This window comes from Cebus imitator, unplaced genomic scaffold (genome assembly GCF_001604975.1).
Source record: "Cebus imitator isolate Cc_AM_T3 unplaced genomic scaffold, Cebus_imitator-1.0 Scaffold1, whole genome shotgun sequence".
NCBI classification, from domain to species: Eukaryota; Metazoa; Chordata; class Mammalia; order Primates; family Cebidae; genus Cebus; species Cebus imitator.
The window spans coordinates 8264499-8287434 of NW_016107316.1; the positions used below are offsets into that span (position 1 = coordinate 8264499).

The window sequence follows — 22936 nt, forward strand, 5'->3', positions numbered from 1 at the left end:
GGTGAAGTCTCAACCAAGAATACACCTCTGATTTAACTTACGGAGTTTCCAGCATGACTTTACAGACACTTGTCATGGTGCTGAGGCAGTCTGTGGTGTTCTCTATTGGCAGGGTTTTGTTCTAAATGGGAGACACAAATGTGCATTAGCGCTGCTTACAGCTCTTCTGTGCAGTTAAGAAAAAAAGCACCTCATTTCTCAGCTTCACTTACTTCTGAGACAAAGTGCATTGTGGCGTTGCTAAGGGTTTTCAGCATTGGTGTCGCTTCTGCATAGAAGAGGGACATTCGATTGGCCATCTCATTATTGACTTCATTCTCAATGTCTAGCTAATGAAAACAAGAAGAGAAGATGCATTTATAAAGAGAAACTCAAACTCTCCAAATACTCTCCTCTGGAACTGCATTACAGACAAGGACATTGTCTTCTCTCTGGGTTCTGCCTGATGCAGAAATCAAAAGAGCCATGGAGAAGGGTGCAAAGGTCAAGGCGACCCAGGGACTCACATGCATGTTGTTGATGCGGTTGCGACTGATTGTTCTCCTGTAGTAGCTGAAGTCATTCTGAATAGCTGGGTTCCTCATCTGAAATTCAAAAGAGAGGAGCGAAGGTCATCTCTCAGTATCAGATGGGGGATGTGCATTAGGAGCTCAGACACTAGCTTTTATAAATATTCCAGGGCTTCTCTATGTTACATAAGAGTCAAAACAACCTCTGGTTAAAAATAAGGACCCACAGCTTCATTATTTCAAAATATGCCCTGTGGGCTAGATTTCAGGGAAAGTATATTTGGTCTCAATGCGGAACAGATACTTGAAAAGGTTTTCTCTGATTTCATTTGGCAGATTTAAAATTTCCATATACAAATCATTATCTTAAATTACTTTCGCCACATGGAATGCAAATTCTCACCACATTATTTGTCTCTCTAGGGCAGAAGTTACATCCTACTCATTTATCCACCCACCCACCCCAGAACACTAACAGAGCAGCTGTAAACAGTAGGTACTCAATACAAGCTCATTAAATTTTCACAGCACATTTGGCCTAACCTTCAGCTCATCGAATCGAAGGGTAAAATGTAAAATTTCGGCAAACTCCTTTGCCAGGGCCTGCTCCCTTTCCAGGTGTTGGGTTGGTGTATAGGGTGGACAAGTTAGAGATTCCAGTAAACTCTGAAGAGCTTTTTCTGAAAATCAAAGGGATAAATATATTGGAGGCGGCCCACAGAGATCCTTCAAAGAACACAATTCCCAGCCTCAGCTGACAATCTCAGACAACACCTGCTTGAGTCTTTCTCAATAACTATGTGAGGTGTGCTGCGTGTGGACCAGAAAGAGAAGAAATCCCACATGGCTGGGCAGGCTGCCACCCCTGCAGAAAACCCCCATGACCAGAGTGTTTTGTAAATGTGTCTCTAAGCTCAGATGGACCTGGACATATTTAGTAATCCCAATTTCTGACACTATTAGAATACTGCAAATATGTGTTTTTGGGTCATGTGCATGAGATAGCCATTCATAATTCAGGATGAGATGAGACAGTACCCTAAACACATAGGTTAGATGACTGGCTTTGCAGGGAAAGACCTCTGCTCCTATATGACTTTTCTCTGCAACCACACTCTAACCTAATCCCAGGAATAATTTTCTAGGAACCCATTACCCTGTCTACCTCCATTATTGTTCTTGTTCTTTAGAAACAGACAAACATTCTAAACATTCCCTTATAGCTTGTTCTTCAATATATTTCTAATAGCACAGCATCATTTAACCAATCCTCTATAGCAGGGATTGGCAAGGTATGTCCCATTGGCCAAATCTGGTCCACTACTTTTGTTTTGTAAATAAACACAAGTTTTCTTAAAACACAGACATGCTCATTCTGTTATGTAATAACTAGGGCTGCCCTTGCATGAGAGAGGCAGAAGTGAGTAGTTGCTAAAAAGACAGGATGGCCTGTAAATCTAAAATATTTATGATTTGACCCTTTACAGAAAAGTTTGCGCATGTCTGGTCTATACAGTTCTTACCTAACTTTTATAGCATCTCTACAAGGATGTCTCTGGCCTTTTTGAGATATTCATGTATAAGAATACACTCTCTTCTGAGAAGGCAGCCAGTTCTACCTTGGCCTGCTATCAATGAGGAATTGTTTCCCCTCTTGCTGAGCTAAATGTTGGCTCCTCAGAATTTCCATTAACTGGGTCTACCCTTTGAGGAAACATGAAAAGAAGTCTACGCTCCCTGCTACTCAATTCTGCCGGACAGTCTTCAGAAACCCTCTCTTCTTGGAAAACTGGTTTGGCTCATTCAAATACTTCCCTGGGTCTTGACTTCTAGTCCTCTCAACATCACGGTCATTACTTTCCCAAGATATTTCAAGTTCTGTGTTTTCCCCTTAATCCGTGGCACTCATTTTATGGCAAAAGTAGAGTAAGACCTGCCTTCCTCATTCAAGATACACTATATTAACCAACGAAGCCTCCTCCCTGGGGAGTGATTCTGTCATATTGCTGGTCACATTGAGCGTATTACCAACCAGATCTGTCATTACTCAACATCTACAAAGCCATCCTGTACTTGCACAATTTTTTTAAAGCTTAAGGAAATAAGGTTATATTTGTTTTTCTTGTATTTTACTCTATTAAATTTATCATTGGACTCCAAACAAGCAAGTTCTTTGTTGGGTGAGCAGGTAACCTGTATCTTTCAACTTCTCTGTTACTCAGAAGTGTGATCACTTCACAGTAAAACTATTAAGAGTTGGACACAGCAGAGAACAGGATCAAGAAGATACTCACTGGTAGAAACACACTAAAGGTGCCAGTAACTTCAGGGGAAGAAACTTTGTGGTGGATTGAAAGAAGTGAAAATGACAAGAGCTGTTATGGCCTCTCATTTGACACAGTGGATGAATGTGGGACACTTTCCAATATGGTAAGCTGTTCCCACTACCTACTCAAACACCAAAACAGAACTCCATATGTGGGACATGAAAAGTACAAACACATACTCACCTAGTCTAATGGAAAACTCGTAAAATCTCTTTAGTCTTACAACGAGAGGACACACTGCATTCCAAGCTTTTTCTTGAAGCTGTATGTCATTGGGATTTTGAATTGCCTACAAAAACACAGTAGAGCTGTTTGTTTAAAAAGAAGCAGCAAGCTCCACATCAAAATACCCTAAGATTGAGAAATTTTAGTTAAAAATACAATCCCTGCTGTGCTTTGCTGATGTATAATACTTACATCAACATTGGTTCATTGGACTGTCCCCCAAGATGCTCATTTTGAATGGAAATTTTAACACTTGAAGATACAGCAAATGGCTCTACAGTTAGATCCTGTGTCATCTTACTTGTTTCTGTTATCATGAATACAAAAAATTCACATCTAATTGGAACAAACTCAGCCCTCTCCATCACCGTTTGATTCTTCTAAAGTGGAATTAGTGCTCATTATGAAGTGCAAATTCTGTAGACATTTCCTTTCTCTTTAATAGGTACTGCATTCCTGCCAGTTTGTCATGTTATCTAAATTGTCTAAATTAAATAGTGACCCATAAGTAGAAAAACCACCTCTTGGTAGACTGTTACTTTCTTAGAAACTCTGCCTTGTCTGAGTTTCAGCAACTTGAGGATTATGATGCTGGTGGTGTTCTTTTCAGAAGAATGGGGGCAGTGGCAGTAGTGTGCATGTGTGTGTGTGTGCACGCGTGCATGTGTGTGTGTGTGTATTTTCATGCATATATGTATGTGTTGATATTTCCACAAAACTAATGCTTTAAAATAAAAAGAGTGCAAAATTTCTTGCTTTTAAGGCATTGTGAAGTTGTAAAAGTCCAAGTGGCGATTTTCTTTTTGCTTTTGTTTTGTTTTTTGTTAATTTTACAAAATCTCATAAAACATTTGAGATGACAGTAAGGTGGTTTTTTTGGCTGTTGTGTGTAACACTGGTGCAACCTGCCTGAGTAATTACCAAACGCCAGAAAGTACATGTCCACCCAGACTTCACAATTCATATTTCAATGGTTGTTCACAGAGTTTACATTGTTTCCCTTAAATGAAGTAACATATTGACACATTATTGTTTAAATGTGAGAACTGCAATATCACCTGTATGTTGGAGAATAGTTAATATTTTACATAATCTATAGCACTGTGTGCTCATATTAATGCATTAGAATAAAAGGGGCCATTCATGCATTTTTTTTTTTTGAGACATAGTTTCACTCTTGTTGCCTGGGCTGGAGTGCAACGGCACGACCTCAGCTCACTGCAACCTCTGCCTCCCAGATTCAAGTGATTCTCCTGCCTCAGCCTCCCAGAGTAGCTGGGATTACAGGCACCTGCAACCACACCCAGCTATTTTTCATTTTTTTATTTTTAGTTGAGACGGGGTTTCACCATGTTGGCCAGGCTAGTCTTGAACTCCTAACCTCATGTGATCCACTCGCCTCGGCTTCCCAAAGTGCTGGGATTACAGGTGTGAGCCACTATATCTGGCCCATGCTTTTTGTTTTGAAGGACACATTACCCTCCTTGTACTTCTTCCTGGGACTCTAGGAAATACTATGGCTATTACTTAATCTTGCTCTGCATGTGTGTGTGTGTGTGTGTGTGTGTGTGTGTGTGTGCATGTGCACGCGTGCATGCGCATGCACGTGTGGTTTTCCCTCTGCTCCTCGGGTGTTGTCAGTTCAGTGTGATGATTGGCATACATCTCGGATCTCTGGGCCTGCGCCTTTGTAAGCCTGCAGGTCTGCAAGGATGCTCTCAGAATCCTGAAGGACAGCGCTGATCTGGTTCCAGATTTCTCTCTCTCCTTCTGTAGGCTGAGCATCTAAGAAACAAAGAAACCGAGAGACATAGAGTGCTGGTGTTTACAAACAGCTTGGGATGAGGATGGATATTCAGTTCTACCTGCCTGACAATCCTATCATATTCCTGCTGCTCTGGTATTTACTCTTTAACCTAGTAAGCTGCTAGAATGCTAGAAGGGCAAACTCACACAACTTCTCTTCATTAATCAGTTCAAAATAGTCAATGATCTTTTTATAGTCATAAAATAAGCATACAGGAATCATTATAGGCACTTTTTATTTATGTGGAACAAATCTTCTGCACACCTCCTATGTAAAACAGTGCCCAGGATGATAGAAAGAATAAACATTGTCTTTCTGAATTCACATTTTTTGGTCTTTTTCTTATTTTACTTTTTTTAATTACTATTTTTATTGCAGTTAAGTACACATAAATTTCACCATCTTAGCCACTTTTAAGTGTGCCGTTCATTGATATTAAATACATTCATAATGTCATACAACCATTGCCACCCTCCATATCTGTCGCTCTTTTCATCTTGTAAAACTGAAACTCTATTGGGTCTGCCTTTTAAAGGAGAAGCAACTGAATATTTCTGCTTTGATCGAAAATCTGTGAATCCTGTGAAAATTTGTGTAGATGGGAAAAACCGTCCACCTTATATCCCCATATTTAAAAATATGTTTAAAAACTGGATAACTAAAATACTTCAAACCATGATAGAAGCATATCACTCCTGAACACAAGGATATGTAGAAAACATTTCTCATTGAACCTGAGCTCACGCTAAGGAGGTTTGGCAAAGACGTGCAGGGAGTTCATTTTAAAGACAACTGTTCTGTTTATCCGTGGTTTTGACCATGACTGTTGCCCACAAAAACAAGTGACGCACTGAAGCCTCCAAAATGAAAACAATATTCTAACAGTCACGGAAGTACCCTCGAGCTCCTCAGTGAATTCTCACCTGATTACCTTCCTGCACGTGTTCTTGTTCCTGAGGGCATTTCATGGGAGCTGGTGGCTGGTGGTGGAGAGGTGGTAAAGATTGGGTTTTATTTATCTGGTAATCCCTGTATAACAGGTTATCTGCCTGGTCTAGTAGGGAAGTTCATCTCTCCATCTAAAACAAAGGCACTGCTTATGGAGAGGAAACAGATGTCATTTTATAAAACTCTGTTTTAAAATATCCAGATCCTGAGGCGCTGCGTGCTTGCAGCAGAACTCACCAATAGAGAGTGAGGGTGGAGTTTACACCTGGTCTAACTCTCCCAGATCAAATCTCAGTTTTAACTAATCTTTGTGGGAGTACAGGGGCCTGATCCTGCAAAAGTGTTTCTCTGGGTGTTAAAAAAAAAAAAAAAAGACAGCATCCACAAGATAAGTGATGGCCAAGTGGAGCACTGGCTATACTGACTTGGTGTTTGGAAAGGCTGAGATCAGAGGAGGAACTGAGGCAGGGTGGCTGCTCCTGCTTCAATTACCTGCACTCTCCATGACTGGAACCCATAGAGATTTTTAGACTAGTTGACGCACTGGGTCTTGCCTAAGACCTAAGAAACTGGTAGCGTTTCCTAATAAATGAAAGGTGAAAATCATCAGTGCTATGGCAATTCTCTTCGAGAAAAAGATCATAGGTCCTCACAGGTTATCCAGAAACTTTGCAAACTATACATTCAAAGAATGAGACCATTTCAACTAGGAACTAAGGAGGTATGAGAACGTATGTGAATCAGGACTCAGAGAAAGGGATGAAGAGTGGAAAAGTTTAACGTAAGGGATAGGACTTGAGCTGGGGTGATGGAAGGTGAAAGGGAGTATATTCATGAAGAGAGTACAACTTGGAAAAAGGCTTGGCAGCTGGAGAAAGCAAGGCTGGGAAACAAACAAGCAACCAAATCTGCCAGGTTAGAAAACAGAGTCTGCTGGAGACAGTAAGGGAAAAAGACATTTATTACAGGTTGAGCTTCCTATATCCAAGAATCTCAAATGCTCCAACATCTGAAATGTTTTTAAATGCCCACATGGTGCGCAAAGAAAATTCTCACTGGAGCATTTTGCATTTTGGCTTTTTGGATTTGGCTCAACTGGAAAGTATAATGCAACTATTTCAAAATCAGAAAAAAAATATGAAATGCTTCTGGTCCTAATAAGCATTTTTGAATAAGGGATATTCAACCTGTACTTTTTTAGGTTTTTACGCACTACCAGTGTTTCCCACAAACACTGGTAAGTTTTCTCAGACTTGATGTTACTCACAATATTAATCACTTTGTATTTTATCTTTTTTCTCCTTTCTCAAACTTTTCTCAAAGCGATGTAAGTGTCTTAAACAGAAACCTAAAAATCCGCAAGCTAGGGAGCCCATAACGGGAGAAAGTGTTTCGGTAGAATAGAATTCCAGGGTAAGGCTGGCAGTTTCTGAGTAAGAAAAGTGTCAGGGAAGAAAACATAAGAAAAAATGCAAAACAATGATCGTAGAAAACAAGTAAAAATAAAACACTGACTATTCAAATCCTTTCTTCTTTTAAAAAGTCATAAACCAAACAAAGACAATTTCCTAGAGAAGTATTTATTTGGAGAAGAAGAAAAACAAAATAGTCTGTGACCAAGATTCTCAGGGCTAAGACGGTTTGAATATAATTATAAAAAGTGGGAAAGAATGCACTTTGAGGCCAGACCAGAAGGCCTCCTAATCTCAGCTGTCACCTGGCTCCACCCTAGCAAGCCACCACTTGATAAGTTTTAAACAAAACAGAATTAAAACTAAGCAGGCCAGAGAGAAGAGCAGGAACATAAAAAAAAAAAAAAAATCCTGTTAATGATTATTTGAACAGAAAAAGAGAAAGATTTCAAGTCAGTTTTCAAAAATAAGGCCTCTCTTAAGTGTTTCAAAAATAAGACTGTTTCTGTAAGGGTGACCTAAAAAGGTACTGGCATTAGAGACAAACAAGCTGCACTCTCTATCTCAGGTGAAGGGATCCTTTCTAATACAAATCAACATTGACATTTATATGAACACAGAGTTGCATGAGTAACCAGGGGGCTGGTACCACTTCTCTCCCAGAGGAGGCGGACTTGGGGGGGGTGTGGTAAACAAATACCTTCCATCCTACGGTAATTCTCTGCTGGCAGCTGGGGTGATCTATAAGACAAGACCCTTGGTCCTTAGCCTCCCTCTCTGAGAAACTGTTTTTTTTGGCAGATTTCCTGGCGTCCTATTAGAAATATTTCTCATGTGGTTTAGCAGTGGTGGGGTGCGGTAGGAGAAAGCCACTCCACAATTTCCTTCTTTCATCCAGGCTTAGAAATGTGTTGCCTCATTTTTATCCAAAATGTGTTGGTTTTATTGAATGTCCGATTTCTTCCTTCTTTCCTATCGTGAAACTGAGGTCACCTCTTCCAGCCATAATTAGACGAGGAGCAGGGTCCCTGCCTTCTGGGCCAGAGTGCCATAAGATTCTCAGGGGACTCAAATCACAAGTGGTGTCAGCTTCCAAGGAAGAGAGTGACAACTGGGAGAAGCTCCAAGTCTGTCTGTCTCTCTTTTTAAATGGGAAAAGAACTGTGTGACCCACAGTGAAATGTAACACTGGCCCAAATCCCTGTGGAAGTCTGTGATTCTTTCTATTTTCATCCCTCAGCTAAATGATCATACAGTCAGAACTAATTAATGAAAATCTTAACCATTAGACTATAGGACTCTGGTCATATTTGTTTCACTCATCATTATATTTCTAGGGTGTGGCACAGGGCCTGGCACATAATAGATGCTCAAGAAAAATTTGCTGAACAGTTAAATAATTTAAATATACTACTCACACTGTGTTTTGTGATTTTTTTTTTTCTGCTTGTCTTTGATCCTGAGATCTTTCGAGAAGGCCATTGGAGACAGGCAATAAACATGTGATGAATCAATGAATACATGAAGAAATTGGTAAGGTGGGATAGCACAGTGGGTACTTGAAAGCAGTGTGGTAAGTAAACGTCCTGTTACTTTTAGATCCTCTCCTCTGTCTCTACTCCCAAAAGACTTTAATTTTTTTCTTTTAAATGACAGGGTCTGGCTCTGTCACTCAGGCTGGAATGCAGTGCTACCCATTATAGCTCACTGCAGTCAAATGGCTTTTGTGTGGTTATATCTCTCCTGGTTGCCATTAAGATATAGGTATTTACCTACAGTCAAATTGGCCATCCACTCTTTCATTAACATCTGTGTTCTCAAATCATCCATTATTGATCTCCAGCCTGAATGTCTCCTCAGTGTGGTTAGCACACTAATAGGGTATTTGTTGAGTCTGACACAGTGAAAAACTGCACTTATGTTTACTTTTTTAATCCTAAAGCTGTTATCATTTTGCCATCTGGAAAATCCCTTTGAGAGGCGTTGGAGCCTACACTTGGCTTTCTCCGTATTCAGATTCAATTGGTGACCATGTTTTTAAAATTTATTGTGTTTTCAGATGTCATGGAAAGACATCCTGAAAGGAACCCTGAAGAATTAGTGATTGAAAAGGTTACTAAATTTAAGCTATCAGCAACCCTGTAAAGCATCTGCTGAGTGAACAGGAACTCTGAACTGTGCGCTTTGCTTTTCTATTTTTAACACAAAGACTGACCTTTAGTCAAAGAAAGGTACAAACACACCCACCACACACACACCAATAATGTTATTGGTGAAAATGGGTCATTTCTAGTTGCAGCCAGTGTTTTCTTTGGTAATGTTTCTTCTAAGAACCATGTTCTAAACTTCTAACCATTGTCAATTATTTCACTGAAATTGAGAATGGTTACATAAAGCTGGGGTTGCTCCTGCCTAACAATAAAGCAGTTAAAAATCTCTGTGATTTACACAGGCAATTTCAGAAACCAATACTTCGAGGAGCCCTGGAACAAGTATATCCAGGACATTATCTGAGGAGATGATTTAAAGTGCTGTTCGGGACTCGCTACTGTGGAAATATGAAAATGTATCATGTGCCCTGCCACCTGCACACATACACATTTGTTATCAAGAACTCACTAAACTCCAAGTGTCTAGAATTTGTAATAGTAAAAGCACCTTATATATTAAGATAGTTAAACGGGATTAGTTTTGTTTGCAGGGGCTCAATTTGCTAATGATGATGAATATTAACTATCAATATTTTGCTGTCACCTGAGGCAGTGTGGAAGATTTCATTGTGGAGAACAGTGATATTTCTTTAAACCAATGCATGACATTCCATGATGCTAATGGAGAAGAAGGCGGTTATGTACTTTGTTTCTTGGGAAGGTCTTTGGTGAACCTACCACAGGGCATGACAGCAGGGCTTGCACTGGGGAAGGGTTATCAAATCAACGTGTCCTAATGTTTATAAATTGGCCAAGGACTTACACTGTCTTCAAATGCACCAGGAACATACACACATTTTCCTAACAGCCTATTTAGGACTGTATGGAAAATCTGACAGAGAATCAAATTAACCTAAGATAATAGGAGTAGAAACCACCATTTACATAGAGATGTCTTTGGTTTTGAAAGATGCCCTGGCATTTCATCAATAGGATATATAGCTATCTCTGGGCCCCATGACTGTTGTATAAACACTGAAAAAAGTACAGTAAAATGGTTTCACCAGAGCTGTAAATTAAATTCTGCCCTTCTTTCCCACCCACTTCGTTTCTCCCCCAATCTCTCTCCCTTCAGGGTAAACTAAGAAGCATAAATAGTTATCTATTATTAATATTTGGGGATGTAAAATGGAAGTGATTTATAGCAGAATACTAACTGCTTATGAAAACAGCATAAAATTGCAAATGTCTGCTGGAAAATATAAGTGTGACAGGGCTGATGTATTTATTCGTAGAGGACATTAGTCATCTTACACCAGCGTCCAAAGCCCTTTCCTATGGAACAATCACAGTAGGACTGAAAAGATTGGGAGGGTCAGAGTTCCTGCCGGGCTGTCTATTTCCTTCACCTACAGGGGGACCATGTGGTGGGAGCAGCCCAAGGATGGCATTTTTGAGACCAGGTTTCACTGCCACTCAATATTAGACCTCAGGGCAAGCCAAGTAATCTCTCTGGGCCAGATTCATTATTACTAAAAGACAGGGAAGCTAAGAATAGCCTGTCTCTTCCCTGCCTGCAAGGTCATAACGAAGATGACGTAAGAGATTTAAAGCACTTAAAAAGGAAAAATGCCAAAAATTGAAGTTCTTTTTTTATGTCATTGAATCTCTGTATTGCCATCAATAAACTGCCTCTCTGGTATGTTCTGTTTTTTGTTTGTTTCCTTTTGTAAAGTGAGGATACTAGGCCAAAAAATATCTGATATTTTCTGATATTTCCCCACTTCTTCCAAGATGTTCAAGCCTCCTGTGAACAGCTTTAGGAGATGGGAAGGTAGCAGAGAAGAACAGATGAAAGAAACCAGTCGTGGCAGGGAGTGGCCTGAGTTAGGCTGATTTGACTCAACACTCTTGTTTTAAGAGTAAGAGTGTATATTCCTAATAGGTCAACATAGTCAGAGTATTTTTAAGAGTACAATGATTTGGAGACTTCAGAATTTCTTTATACCCCAGCCCCCACCACAACCATTATTGATCTTGGTATTCCATTGTTAATTGATATGAGTTTGTCTTGCAAGAAAACCATTTTTTTCAGCCACTATCTTATAAGAAATTTCTTTAGTCCAATCTAGAACCTGTACTTCTGGCTAGCATATCACTTATTCTCTGCTCTGTGATAGACTTCTTCCCTATTACCTGTACTACCATCTCTTCCATGTGCTCACATCTTATCTTCTCAACAAAATCATATGATTCTTGAACAAGAGGTCATGTTCTTCTAATGTCCCTAGATTTATGCACCGTATCTCATTCCTCCAGGTCCTCTGCCACACTAAGAACCCACAGCCCACTGCTGCTGTTCCTGCCTGAGGAATTCAGGAGATGCTGCATATAGTTTCTTCATTGGTAACTGTCAGTCAAAGCCCGTGTTCCTCAGCTTATATTTCATGCCCAGCCCCAGGCTGGACATGGAATAAAATACAGATAATATAAGCATAAGATGCCATCTAAATTCTCCCTTCAGGGATGTGTACACCAGTGAGGAGACAAACATACATTTGCAGAAGAAAACTACCAAGGCTTGATCCCTGACCATGTCTCAGATACTGAACGATTAACCAGTGGATGACTGATTTGGTACTAACAGACTGACTTCTGCCTGCAGTTAATTCTAACACACTGATCAAATATTCTGTGTTTCCAAAGTAGTACCCAGTCAAGTTATGAGAGAAAGAGAAAATCCAGAATTAAAAACAAAGAGTAGAATAGTATGAGATAATAGGAAAATCAATGAAGCATACTTATTGAGCACTTATGATATGGTTTGGCTGAGTCCCCACCTAAATCTCATCTTGAATTCCCACATGCTGTGGGAGGCACACAGTGGGAGGTAACTGAATCATGGGAGCAAGTCTTTCCTGTCCTGTTCTTGTGATGGTGAATAAGTCTCATGAGATCTGATGGTTTTATAAAGAGGAGTTTCCCCTGCATAAGCTCTCTCTCCTTTTGCCTGCTGCCATCCATGTAAGATGTGACTTGCTCCTCCTTGTCTTCTGCTATACTTGTGAGGCCTCTCTAGCCATGTGCAACTGTAAGTCCATTAAACCTCTTTCTTTTGTAAATTGCCCAGTCTCAGGTATGTCTTTATCAGGAGCTTGTGAAAATGGACGAATACAGTAAATTGGTACCAGTACAATGGGGTGCTGCTGAAAAAATATCTGAAAATGTGGAAGCAACTTTGGAATTGGGTGGTAGATAGAGGCTGGAACAGTTTGAAAAACTCAGAAGATAGGAAAATGTGGATAAGTTTAAAATTCCCTAGAGACTTGTTGAATGGGTTTGACCATCATGCTGATAATGATGTGGACAATGAAATCCAGGCTGAGGTGGTCTCAGTTGGAGATGAAAAACTTATTGGGAGCCAGAGCAAAGGTGACTCTTGTTGTTGTTTTAGCAAAGAGGCTGGCAGCATTTTGCCACTGCCATAGAGATTTGCAGAACTTTGAACTTGAGAGAGATGGTTTAGGGTATCTGGTGGGAAAAATTTCTAAGCAGCAAAGCAATCATGATGCAACTTGGGAGCTGTTAAGGGCATTCTGTTTTAAATGGAAAATGAGCATAAAAGTTTGGAAAATGTGCAGACTGACAATGGGATAGAAAAGAAAATCCCATTTTCTGAGGAGAAATTCAAGCTGGCTGCAGAAACTTGCTAAGAAACCAGGAGCCAAATGTTGATCACCAAGACAATGGGGAAAATGTCTCCAGGGCATGTCAGAGAACTTTTGGCAGTCCCTTCCACCACAGGCCCAGAAGCCTAGGAGGAAAAAATGGTTTCATGGGCCAGGCCAGGGTCTCTCTGCTGTGTGCAGTCTAGGGACTTGGTGTCCTGCATCCCAGCTGCTCCAGCTGTGACTAAAAGGGAACAGGGTACAGCTCAGGCCATAGCTTCAGAGGGTGCAAGTCCCAAGCCATGGTGGCTTATATGTGGTGTTGACCCTGCAGGTACACAGAAATAAAAAACTGAGGTTTGGGAACCTCTACTTAGATTTCAGAAGATGTATGGTAATGTCTGGATGTTTAGGCAGAAATTTGCTGTAGGGGTGGGACCCTCATGAAGAACCTCTGCTAGGGCAGCAGTTAGGAAGGGAAATGTTGGATGGGTGCCCCCACACAGAGTTCCCACTGGGGTGCAGCCTAGCAAAGCTGTGAGAAGAAGGCCACCATCCTCCAGACCTCAGAATGGTAGATACATCAATAGCTTATATGGTGTTCCTGGAAATGCCACAGACACTCAACACCAACCTGTACAAGTAGCCAGGAAGGGTGCTATACCCTGCAAAGCCACAGGGGCAGAGATGCCCAAAGCAGTGGGAGCCTACCTCTTGCATCAGCATGACCTGGATGTGAGATCTGCAGTCAAAAGAGATAATGTTGGAGCTTTAAGATTTGACTGCCCCATTGGATTTTGGACTTGCACGGGGCATATAGCCCCTTTGTTTTGGCCAATTTCTTCCATTTGGAATGGCTGTACTTACCCAATGCCTGTACCTCCACTGTATCTAGGAATCAACTAACTTGCCTTTGATTTTACAGGCTCATAGGTGGAAGGGACTTGCCTTGTCCTGGTTGAGAGTTTGGTCTTTGGACTTTTAAGTTAACGCTGAAATGAGTTAAGACTTTGGGGGAACTGTTGGGAAGGCATGATTGGTTTTGAAATGTGAGGACATGAGATTTGGGATGGGCCCAAGGCAGAATTATATGGTTTGGCTGTGTCTCTACCCGAATCTCAACTCGAATTCCCAGGAAGGACCCAGTGGGAGGTAATTAAATCATGGTGGCAAGTCTCCTAGGCTGTTCTTGCGATAGTGAGTAAGTCTCATGAGATCTGATGGTTTTATAAAGAGGAGCTCCCCTGCACAAGGTCTCTCTCTTTGCCTGCCACCATCCATGTAAGAGATATGACTTGCTTCTTCTTGCCTTCTGTCATAATTGTGAGGCCTCCCTAGCCAAATGGAACTATAAATCCATTAAACCTTTTCCATTTGTAAAATGCCCAGTCTTGGGTATGTCTATCAGCAGCATGAAAATGGACTAATACAGCCTATTAAGTGCAAATAATGCCAGACACTTTTGGGAGATACGGATCCGACAATATAGTTCCTGTCCTCAAGGACCTTAGGAGGGTGAGGACAGGATCATTAGATTCAGAAAGCATTTATTGGGTACTTTTATGTGCCTGCCGCAGTGACAGGTGATGAGGGGGATGAAGCAATTAATAAAATACGACTGGCATTCTAAAGTGAACGTTACAAACTATCAGTAATAATTTAGTAGAACAGTATAAGAAAAGTCACCATGCAGTGAGAGCTAAATGGCATTGAATGTAGAGACTTTTTTCAAAAACAACCTGAGTGGAAGCTAAGAAAGTTTCCCAGAAAGGAAGGTGTAAAATATGGCATCGTTGAAGCTATTATGTGACCCTTTCTTGGAAATCTTCCCAGGCTTGCCCTTCTGCAACTGTCTTCCTATCTTATCTCAGATCAAAGTAGTTATTCTCTCCTGTGAATCCTAGAACACAGGTAGCATCGCTGCTACAGCGTTTACCAACACTGCATTATCGATGCTGGTCATGATGTCTGCCTCCTCCAGTAGAGTGTAAACTTGCAGCTATTCACACCACAACTAGTATAGTGCCTAGCACATGGAATACACCCTTTATGACAATCTGAAAAATTGAACCAAAAGTATTGAGTTGTTTCCATTTAAAATAAACAGATAAAGTAAATGTAGAATATACATACAATGGAATATTATTCAGTCTTAAAAAAGAAAGAAATCTTGCCATATGCCACAACATGAATAAACCTTGAGGATATGATGCTAAGCAAAATAAACAAGTAACAGAAGAACACAAATTGCATGATTCCATTTATATGAGGTATTTAAAAGAGTCAAACTCATAGAAACTCATAGAGTTGAATGGTGGTTTCCTGGGGCATGGGGGAGGGAAAATGTGTAGTTGCTAATCAATGGGTATAGAGTTTCAGCTATACAAGATATATAAGTTCTAGATATCTATGCTACAACAACTTGCCTGATTATAAATGTGTAATACAGTTAAAAATACTGTATTATGCATTTAAAATCGATCAGAGGGTAGCTCTCATGGTAATTCTTCTAAAAAGGAAAGAAACATAATCCAATATATTTTGAATTCATTTCAATTCTGATTAGACTAAAAAACCTATTAAATGCCCTTTGAGAAAATCAGAGAAATATCTATACAAACTATACATTAGGTGATACAAAGTAATGCTAATTTTTATATATGAATCTGTAAGACATTTAGATATAAATATGTAACACATTTTCATATTATTTTAAAAAGATAAAAAATTCAAAAAGAATATTGCTCCCACCCTAACAAAGAAAACCAGTTAGATACTCTATAAAAATGTTATTTTAACTATAAGACACTTGAGGTTGCAAAATTCCTTAATGAATTATAATACATATGGTGGCAAGACTTTCCTAGGTGATATGAGACCACTGGTGATTTCAAGTTTGACAGAGAAATGGTAAGAGGAGGAAGCTGTCATAAATACAGGTAACAAGAAAATAGCTGATATTTTCACACACTGTAAAAGGAAGAGTGTGAACAGTCATGAAAGCTGAGAGGCCCTGGGAGCTCCAAGCAGAAGGACAGTCTATATCTACCTGCAAAGTCTCTTCCATGAACCTTCACCAAGTGCTAACAAAAGAAGCTGAGAACAGGAAAAGAAAAAAGATTTTAAAAAGGAAACCCTCTGGGTCAGGGGAAGATACACAAGAGAAATGCTCCTATACCCTCAGTCTTATCTGAGGGTGAAGCATGGTCATCTATTACTACGGGAGGGGAGAACCTCTGGGAAGGTGCCCTCTAGGGCACAGCATGCCAGGTCTGCTGTGGTAGACACAGCAAAATAATGAAGAGAAAGCCACCATCCACTCCCCAGTAAGTAAAGAACAACTGTCTGCCTGGTGAGGGCAAGGAGGCTGACAAAAGACATCCTGAGAAGCAGGTGCTCTAGAGGGCCTTCTGAAGGCTGAAGATGTGACAGGAAAACTGAGACAAACTCTTCAGATCCCCAGCTCTTTGATCCTTCCCTCAAATATCTTAAATTTACAGTGAACCAGATATAACAAGCAACAGTACAGCCTAGATAGATTGCATGGACTCAACCACACTAGTGGACTGACAGAAGAAAAGGTAGGTCATTTTCTGAGTGCCCATATTAGTCACATCAGTCATTACCATTCTGTTGTCTGGCATTTGATAAAAAAAAAAGGAAGAAATTATCAAACACAAGCAAGAGAATATCACCAAATAAGTAAAGATTCAATAGATACAGTCTAGACATAGTCCAGAGGTTGTAATTTATAGATCAGGATTCCAAAATAGCTATGAATATATGTTAAAGAATCTAAAATGTTGAATAATATATATGTAAAAAGGGAAAATTTCGAAAAATTCATTAAAACTATTTATTAGGTTGGTGTAAAAGTAATTGCTGTTTTTGCCACTGAAAACAGAAATGCTAAAAATGAAAAATTCCATATTAGATGCTTTCTACTAATGATAAGCTCCTTGATAAGTTTATCATTAGTAGAAAGTATCCATAAACTTGAAGAGAGACTAATAAAAATTATACAAACCGTATACAAAGAAAATTTTTTTAAATGGAACAGAGTACCTGAGATCTGTGAGGCGATATCAAATCACCTGACTTATATAATTGGTTTCCCAGAAGAAGAAGAAAAAGAAAACAACAGATAAAGACATTTGAAAAGATAATAAGCAAGAATGTTGAAAATTAATGACAGGTATTAATTCATAGATCCAAGAAACTTAGAGAACCATAAACAGGATAAATACAAAGAAAACATACCCACGCACATCATAGTCAAACCACTACAAAACAAAAATAGATAAATTATTGACAGCAGCCAGAGAAAAACATATTACATCTAGGGGAGCACAATAAAAATGGTTCCTCCTCAGAAACAATGAAGCCAGAAGACAATGGAATTATTTTTTTCAGGTGCTTTAAGAAAAATAAAGCAAATAATAACTGCAACTAGAAAAACCTTCAAACCTGTGGATCTAGAACTCTATCCTTTAAAAATGAAAATTAAATAGCAATATTTTTAGACAATTAAAAACTCAAAAAGTTTGTTTCCAATAGATTTGAACTAAAAGAAACATTAAAATAAGTGTTTTAGACTTGGGTAAAATGACACCAGAGAGACCTTATTATGTGAGAAAAAATGAAGAACACCAGAACAAGAAAATAAATATGCAAGTAAAAATGAAGGACCTATTTAAATCACACGCACACACATACACGCGCATGCACACACAAACACAAATATACACACACACTCTCTTAAATGATGATTGACAGTTTAAAATAAAAAAAACACATTGCAATGAAAAGTTTATGGCATATATAGAAGCAAAATATATAACAAAAGCAATGAGTGAAAGGTGTTAGTTTGCAGGTATACTGTGTTAAGTTCTTAAGTTCTTTATGATGTAAAGAATAGATTTTGAAGGCAGATCACAATCATGTATAATCTCTAAAGCAAGCGAAAAGTGGCATAACTAAAAAGTCAACAGAAAAGACAAAATGCAGTACTAAAATACAGTATCCATAACAGTTTGATTTAATCAAAAAGTCAGGAAAAACATGAAGAAAAAAAAAGCAAATATAACAAATAGTTCTAACACCAAGATACACTCAAATACAAACAACAAGTAAATGCAATACAATAATTAATTGTATAGACTCAAATACTAAGCTCAAATACAAACATTAATTAAACATAATACAAAGATTAATTAAATGTAAATGGACTAAATATTTAGTTAAAAGGCAGATTTTTTTCTTTTTTTGAGACAGGGTCTCACTCTAGCTTCCAGACTTTCAGTGGTGTGGTCTCAGGTCACTGCAACCTCCACCTCCTGGCCTCAAGTAATCCTACTGCCTCAGCCTCTTGAGTAGCTGGGACTACAGGTGCATGCTACCATGCCTAGCTAATTTTTGTATTTTTTTGTAGCAATGGGGCCTCACTATGTTGCTCAGGCATGACCCACTGTGCTCAGCCTAAAAGGCAGATATTATCGGCCTGGAGGAGAAAGCTAGGACCAGCTATACATTGTTTACAAGAAACACACTACAATGATAAAGACATAAACAGGATAAAAGCAAAAGAATGGGAGAATATATACCATGTTAAACACTAATCATAAAAAAGCTGGTATAAGTCAAAATATAAAATGCTTAGGGGTATATTTGACAAAAGATGTGTAGCACTTTTATATTAAAAACTGTAACATATTAGTGAGCAAAATTAAACAATATCTAAATCAAAGGAAAGATATGCTATATTTATAGGTAGAAAGAATATTACCCAGATAACCATTCTCCTCTAATTGATCCATAGGTTTAATGCAATTATAATCAATATCTCAGTAGAATTTTTTTATTGTAGAAATCGAGGACTAATTAGAAAATTTATTTAGAAAAGTGAAGGAGTTAGAATAGCCAAAACAATCTTGCAAAAGAGTTAAAAGACCTATTCTTCTTGACCCTAAGACCTATTATTTGTTACATTTGGTATTAATTCGTGAGAAGGTAGATCAACAGAGCAATCAGAGAAAACAGGGAATCCTGAAGTAGCCCACATCACACATATTACAATTAGCTAGTTTACAAAATGGACATTAAAGCAATCCACCTGTGCTACTACAATTTTATAGACTATGAAAAAATAATAAACCGAATACCTTTCTCACAACATATACAAAAATTAGTTCAAGATCAGTCACTGACCTAAATGTAAAGCTTAAAACAATACAGCTTTCAGAAGAAAACAAAGTAAAGTATCTTTGTGACTTTGGTATAGGTCATGATTTCTCAGAATACAGAATGTGTTTAGCATATAATTAAAAAATTATAAATTGTACTTCATCAAAATCTGAAACTTCCATATATGAAAAGATATGATTAAGAAAATAAGTAGGCAAGCCAATGACTAGGTAAAAATATTTGCCAGATAATATCTTATACAATACATGTATCCAAGCTACAATAAAGAACTCCTACAATTTACCAATACAAAGACAAGCAACCTAATTAAAACTAGGCAAAAGACATGACAAGATATTTTCTTAAATAGATAAGCAATTATACAATAAGCACATGAAAAAGAGTTCAACATTGTCGGTTATTATGGAAATGCAAATTAAAAACACCGTGAGTTACTACCCCACCACTGCTAGAACAGCTAAAAGAAAAAAGATTGGAATACCAAAAGTTGGAGAAGATGTGGAGCACTTGTAGTTGCTTAGTTGTTGTTAGGGAGGTAAAATAGCAAATCTCATTTGGACAGCTGTTCACAGGTTTTCTTTCTTTTTTTTTTGTACGTGCAAGCATGTTTATTATTATTTTAATTTTTATTGTTATTCTAGACCCAGTGGGTACATGTGCCATTGTGCAGGTTTGTTATAAGAGTATATTGTGTTGCTTCACTTTTTTGAAAAGTTACATATAACTGTATCACCCAGCAATTCCACTGCTAGGTATTTACCCAAGAAATATAATGCCCACAAATATTCTACAAGAATGTTCATAGCACAGTTACTAATAATAGCCCCAAGCAGGAGATAGCCCATATGTTCATCGACAGGAAAATGAAAACAAATTGTCATACAACAGAAGAGTATTCAATAACAAAAAGGAAATAAACTATTGACATATGTAATGACATGGCTGGATGTCAAAAACATTATATTGAATGATATTGAGTGAAAAATAGATACAAAAAAAGCATATTCTGTATGATTCTATTTGTATGAATTTCAATTTAGAGATTTTATAGACTTATATTTTGCAATATAAGTTAGACCTGATTAATAGCTGTTTCTGGAGTCCGGGAGGTAGACTGCCTGGGAAGGAGCTTGATGGAACTTTCTGGAGTGACATGAATATCCTATGTCTTGATAAAGTATGGCATGTGTTGAAACCAACTAAACTGTGAACGTAAAATTGATGCATCTTAGAGCATGTAAATTACATCCCAATGAAAGTAAATTTTTAAAAGTGGAGTAATCAGGAAAAGAAGAGAAATAATATATTCTGGAAGAAGGAATAGTGTCAGCATTAACCAGAAAAGAATTAGATCTTCCAAAAAAATCCTTTTTTAAAAACAACAAAAAAATTACAGCTTAGTTGAGATTTAATTCACGTGCCATATGACTCACCCATTTAAAGTACGTAATTCAACAGTTCAAAATATATCCTTAGTGTCATGCAAGCATCACTATAATCAGTTTTAGAACATTTTCATTGACACCCCCAAAAAGATATTGCACCCATTAGCAACCACTCCCCGATTCTCTCCAACCCTCTCCCCACCTCCCAGACCTAGACAAATAATCTTTCTGTCTCGACAGATTTGCCCATTCTAGACATTTCACATAGATGAAATCAACAGTGTGTGGTCTTTGTAGCTAGCTTCTTTCACTTAGCACAATCATTTCAAGGTTCATCCATGTTATACCACATATCAGAACTTTATTTTTTTTAATTGGTCAGTAATGTTGAATTGAATTAATATGCCATTTTATTTGCCCATTTATCAGCTAATGGCCATTTGGGTTGTTTTCAATTTTCAGCTATTATAAATAATGCTACTATGAACTTTAATGTGCAAGTTCTTGTGTGGACATATATTTTCATTTTTCTTGCATATATATCTACGAATGGAATAGCTGGGTCATATGGTAGCTTTATGCTTAGCCTTTCAAAGAATTTCCAGACTGTTTTCCAAAGCAGACATACTATTTTACATTCCTACTAGTGGTGTATGAGAATACTATTTTTTTTTCACATCCTCATTAACACTTATTATCTCTCTTTTTGATTAGAACAGTATTAGTGGGTGTAAAATGTGATCTCATTGTCGTTTTGATTTGCATTCCCTTCATGACAAATGATAGTGAACATCTTTTCATGTGCTTATTGGCCATCAAGCCCAAAAGACATCTTTGACAGGTCAAGTTACTTGCTGATTGAAAATGAAATCGTTTATTTGAAGTGAGAATGCATAGATTTTAATCTACTTGCACTTCTACCTAACTTGGAGGTCTTCCACTCCAAGCTTTGGATATTGGAGCTCAAAAAGTTGCATGGCTCAGCTTTCCTGTTGTAAACACCACATACGTATCCTCACCTGGATGCATGAGTTAAAGGTGGTTTACAAAGCAGCTTAACATCAGAAGCACCTGGAAATGTTGGAAAAATGGATTCTTGGGACTAGACAACTGAATCTGAATTTTTAGGTGAGGCTCAGGTAATCACATAAAAAGAAGCTTCCCCCAGATGTTTCTAATGATCATTTCAGCCTTGGAATTACTGAAACTATTTCATGGAAAGGTTAATGCCTGCTGCCTATGTTGGGTGCCATAATGGTGGGTCTGATTGCCCAATCTTGAGTAGAGCTTCAGACATACTTCTCCCTGTAAACTGAAGCCATCACTCATGAAAGATTAGGCTGCTGCATTAATCTTTCATTCCACCCCCGTTTCCTAGCCTTCAATGAGGACATAGAGACATGACAAGGAAGTAGAGAGAGAAGGGAAAAAAAAGTAGAGGGATGAAAAAGAACAATAAAGAAGATGTTAAGTGATTTGTAGAGAAATGTGAATGCCAAGTATACAAAATGTGCTGCAAAGCTCAGACGAGAAATTAAATCAGATCTATGCAACTGGAAAACCTAAGGACAGATGTGTCTAATTTTGTATTATTTTTTGACCCAGCTTAATTATATCTATTTGACCAAGTTCAATTATATTCCATCACTAACTTCAAAAAGAATATTCAACACTCAAAGCAGAGGTGCCAAATTCATTAAAGGTGTTACTAGGTGCTGTTCAGCCTTCCTCCCTCCCGACGCCTCTTCCTCCTTAACTCTTTACAATCCAGTCTCTATATTCAAAGCAACAAATTCTGAATCTGTTCCCCTAGAGGCCGCTAGTTACTTGGGAAGCTCACTGCCTAATTCATCATCCCCTTTTCAAGCTTCGTTCTTGACAGTTCTGCAGCATTGAATCCATTACACTCCCTCCTTCTTGATCACCTGTGCTCTCTTGACTACCTGGATAGAGCCCACTTCACTATGTTCCCTCATGGGATCAGCACCTGTTATTGAGGATCATTCATGGGCTAAGTGCAGGGTCACAAAACTGAGGGAGACCCAGATCCTGCCTCCAGGAATCTCAAGTTAGTAAGATGTCCTCCTTCTTCCATAGTCTGACCTCTCTCATGGATCCTTGGACTGCTCAAGTCCAAGCCCCCTTTAAACTTAAACCAGGAAGAAGCCGAAACCCTGAACAGACCCATAACAAGGTCTGAAGTTGAGGCAGCAATTAAGAGCTTACCACCCAAAAAAGCCCAGGTCCAGATGGGTTCACAGCCGAATTCTACCAGACATACAAAGAGGAGCTGGTACCATT

At 38.6% G+C, this 22936-nt stretch overlaps 1 protein-coding gene across 4 annotated transcripts in view; it reads right to left on the reverse strand.

Annotated features, from left to right (window-relative positions):
• The window catches only part of CYRIA (CYFIP related Rac1 interactor A), a 112592-nt gene that overhangs the window by 10973 nt on the left and 78683 nt on the right, over window positions 1-22936 (reverse strand). For all 4 annotated transcript variants that reach the window (XM_017526137.2, XM_037737454.1, XM_037737456.1 and 1 more), the window contains 6 exons: window positions 4725-4846; window positions 3020-3125; window positions 1053-1189; window positions 507-584; window positions 213-329; window positions 42-121 (listed from right to left, as the gene is read on the reverse strand). In XM_017526137.2, the coding sequence (XP_017381626.1) occupies window positions 42-121; window positions 213-329; window positions 507-584; window positions 1053-1189; window positions 3020-3125; window positions 4725-4846 (640 nt within the window). The remainder of the gene's footprint in view (window positions 1-41; window positions 122-212; window positions 330-506; window positions 585-1052; window positions 1190-3019; window positions 3126-4724; window positions 4847-22936) is intronic.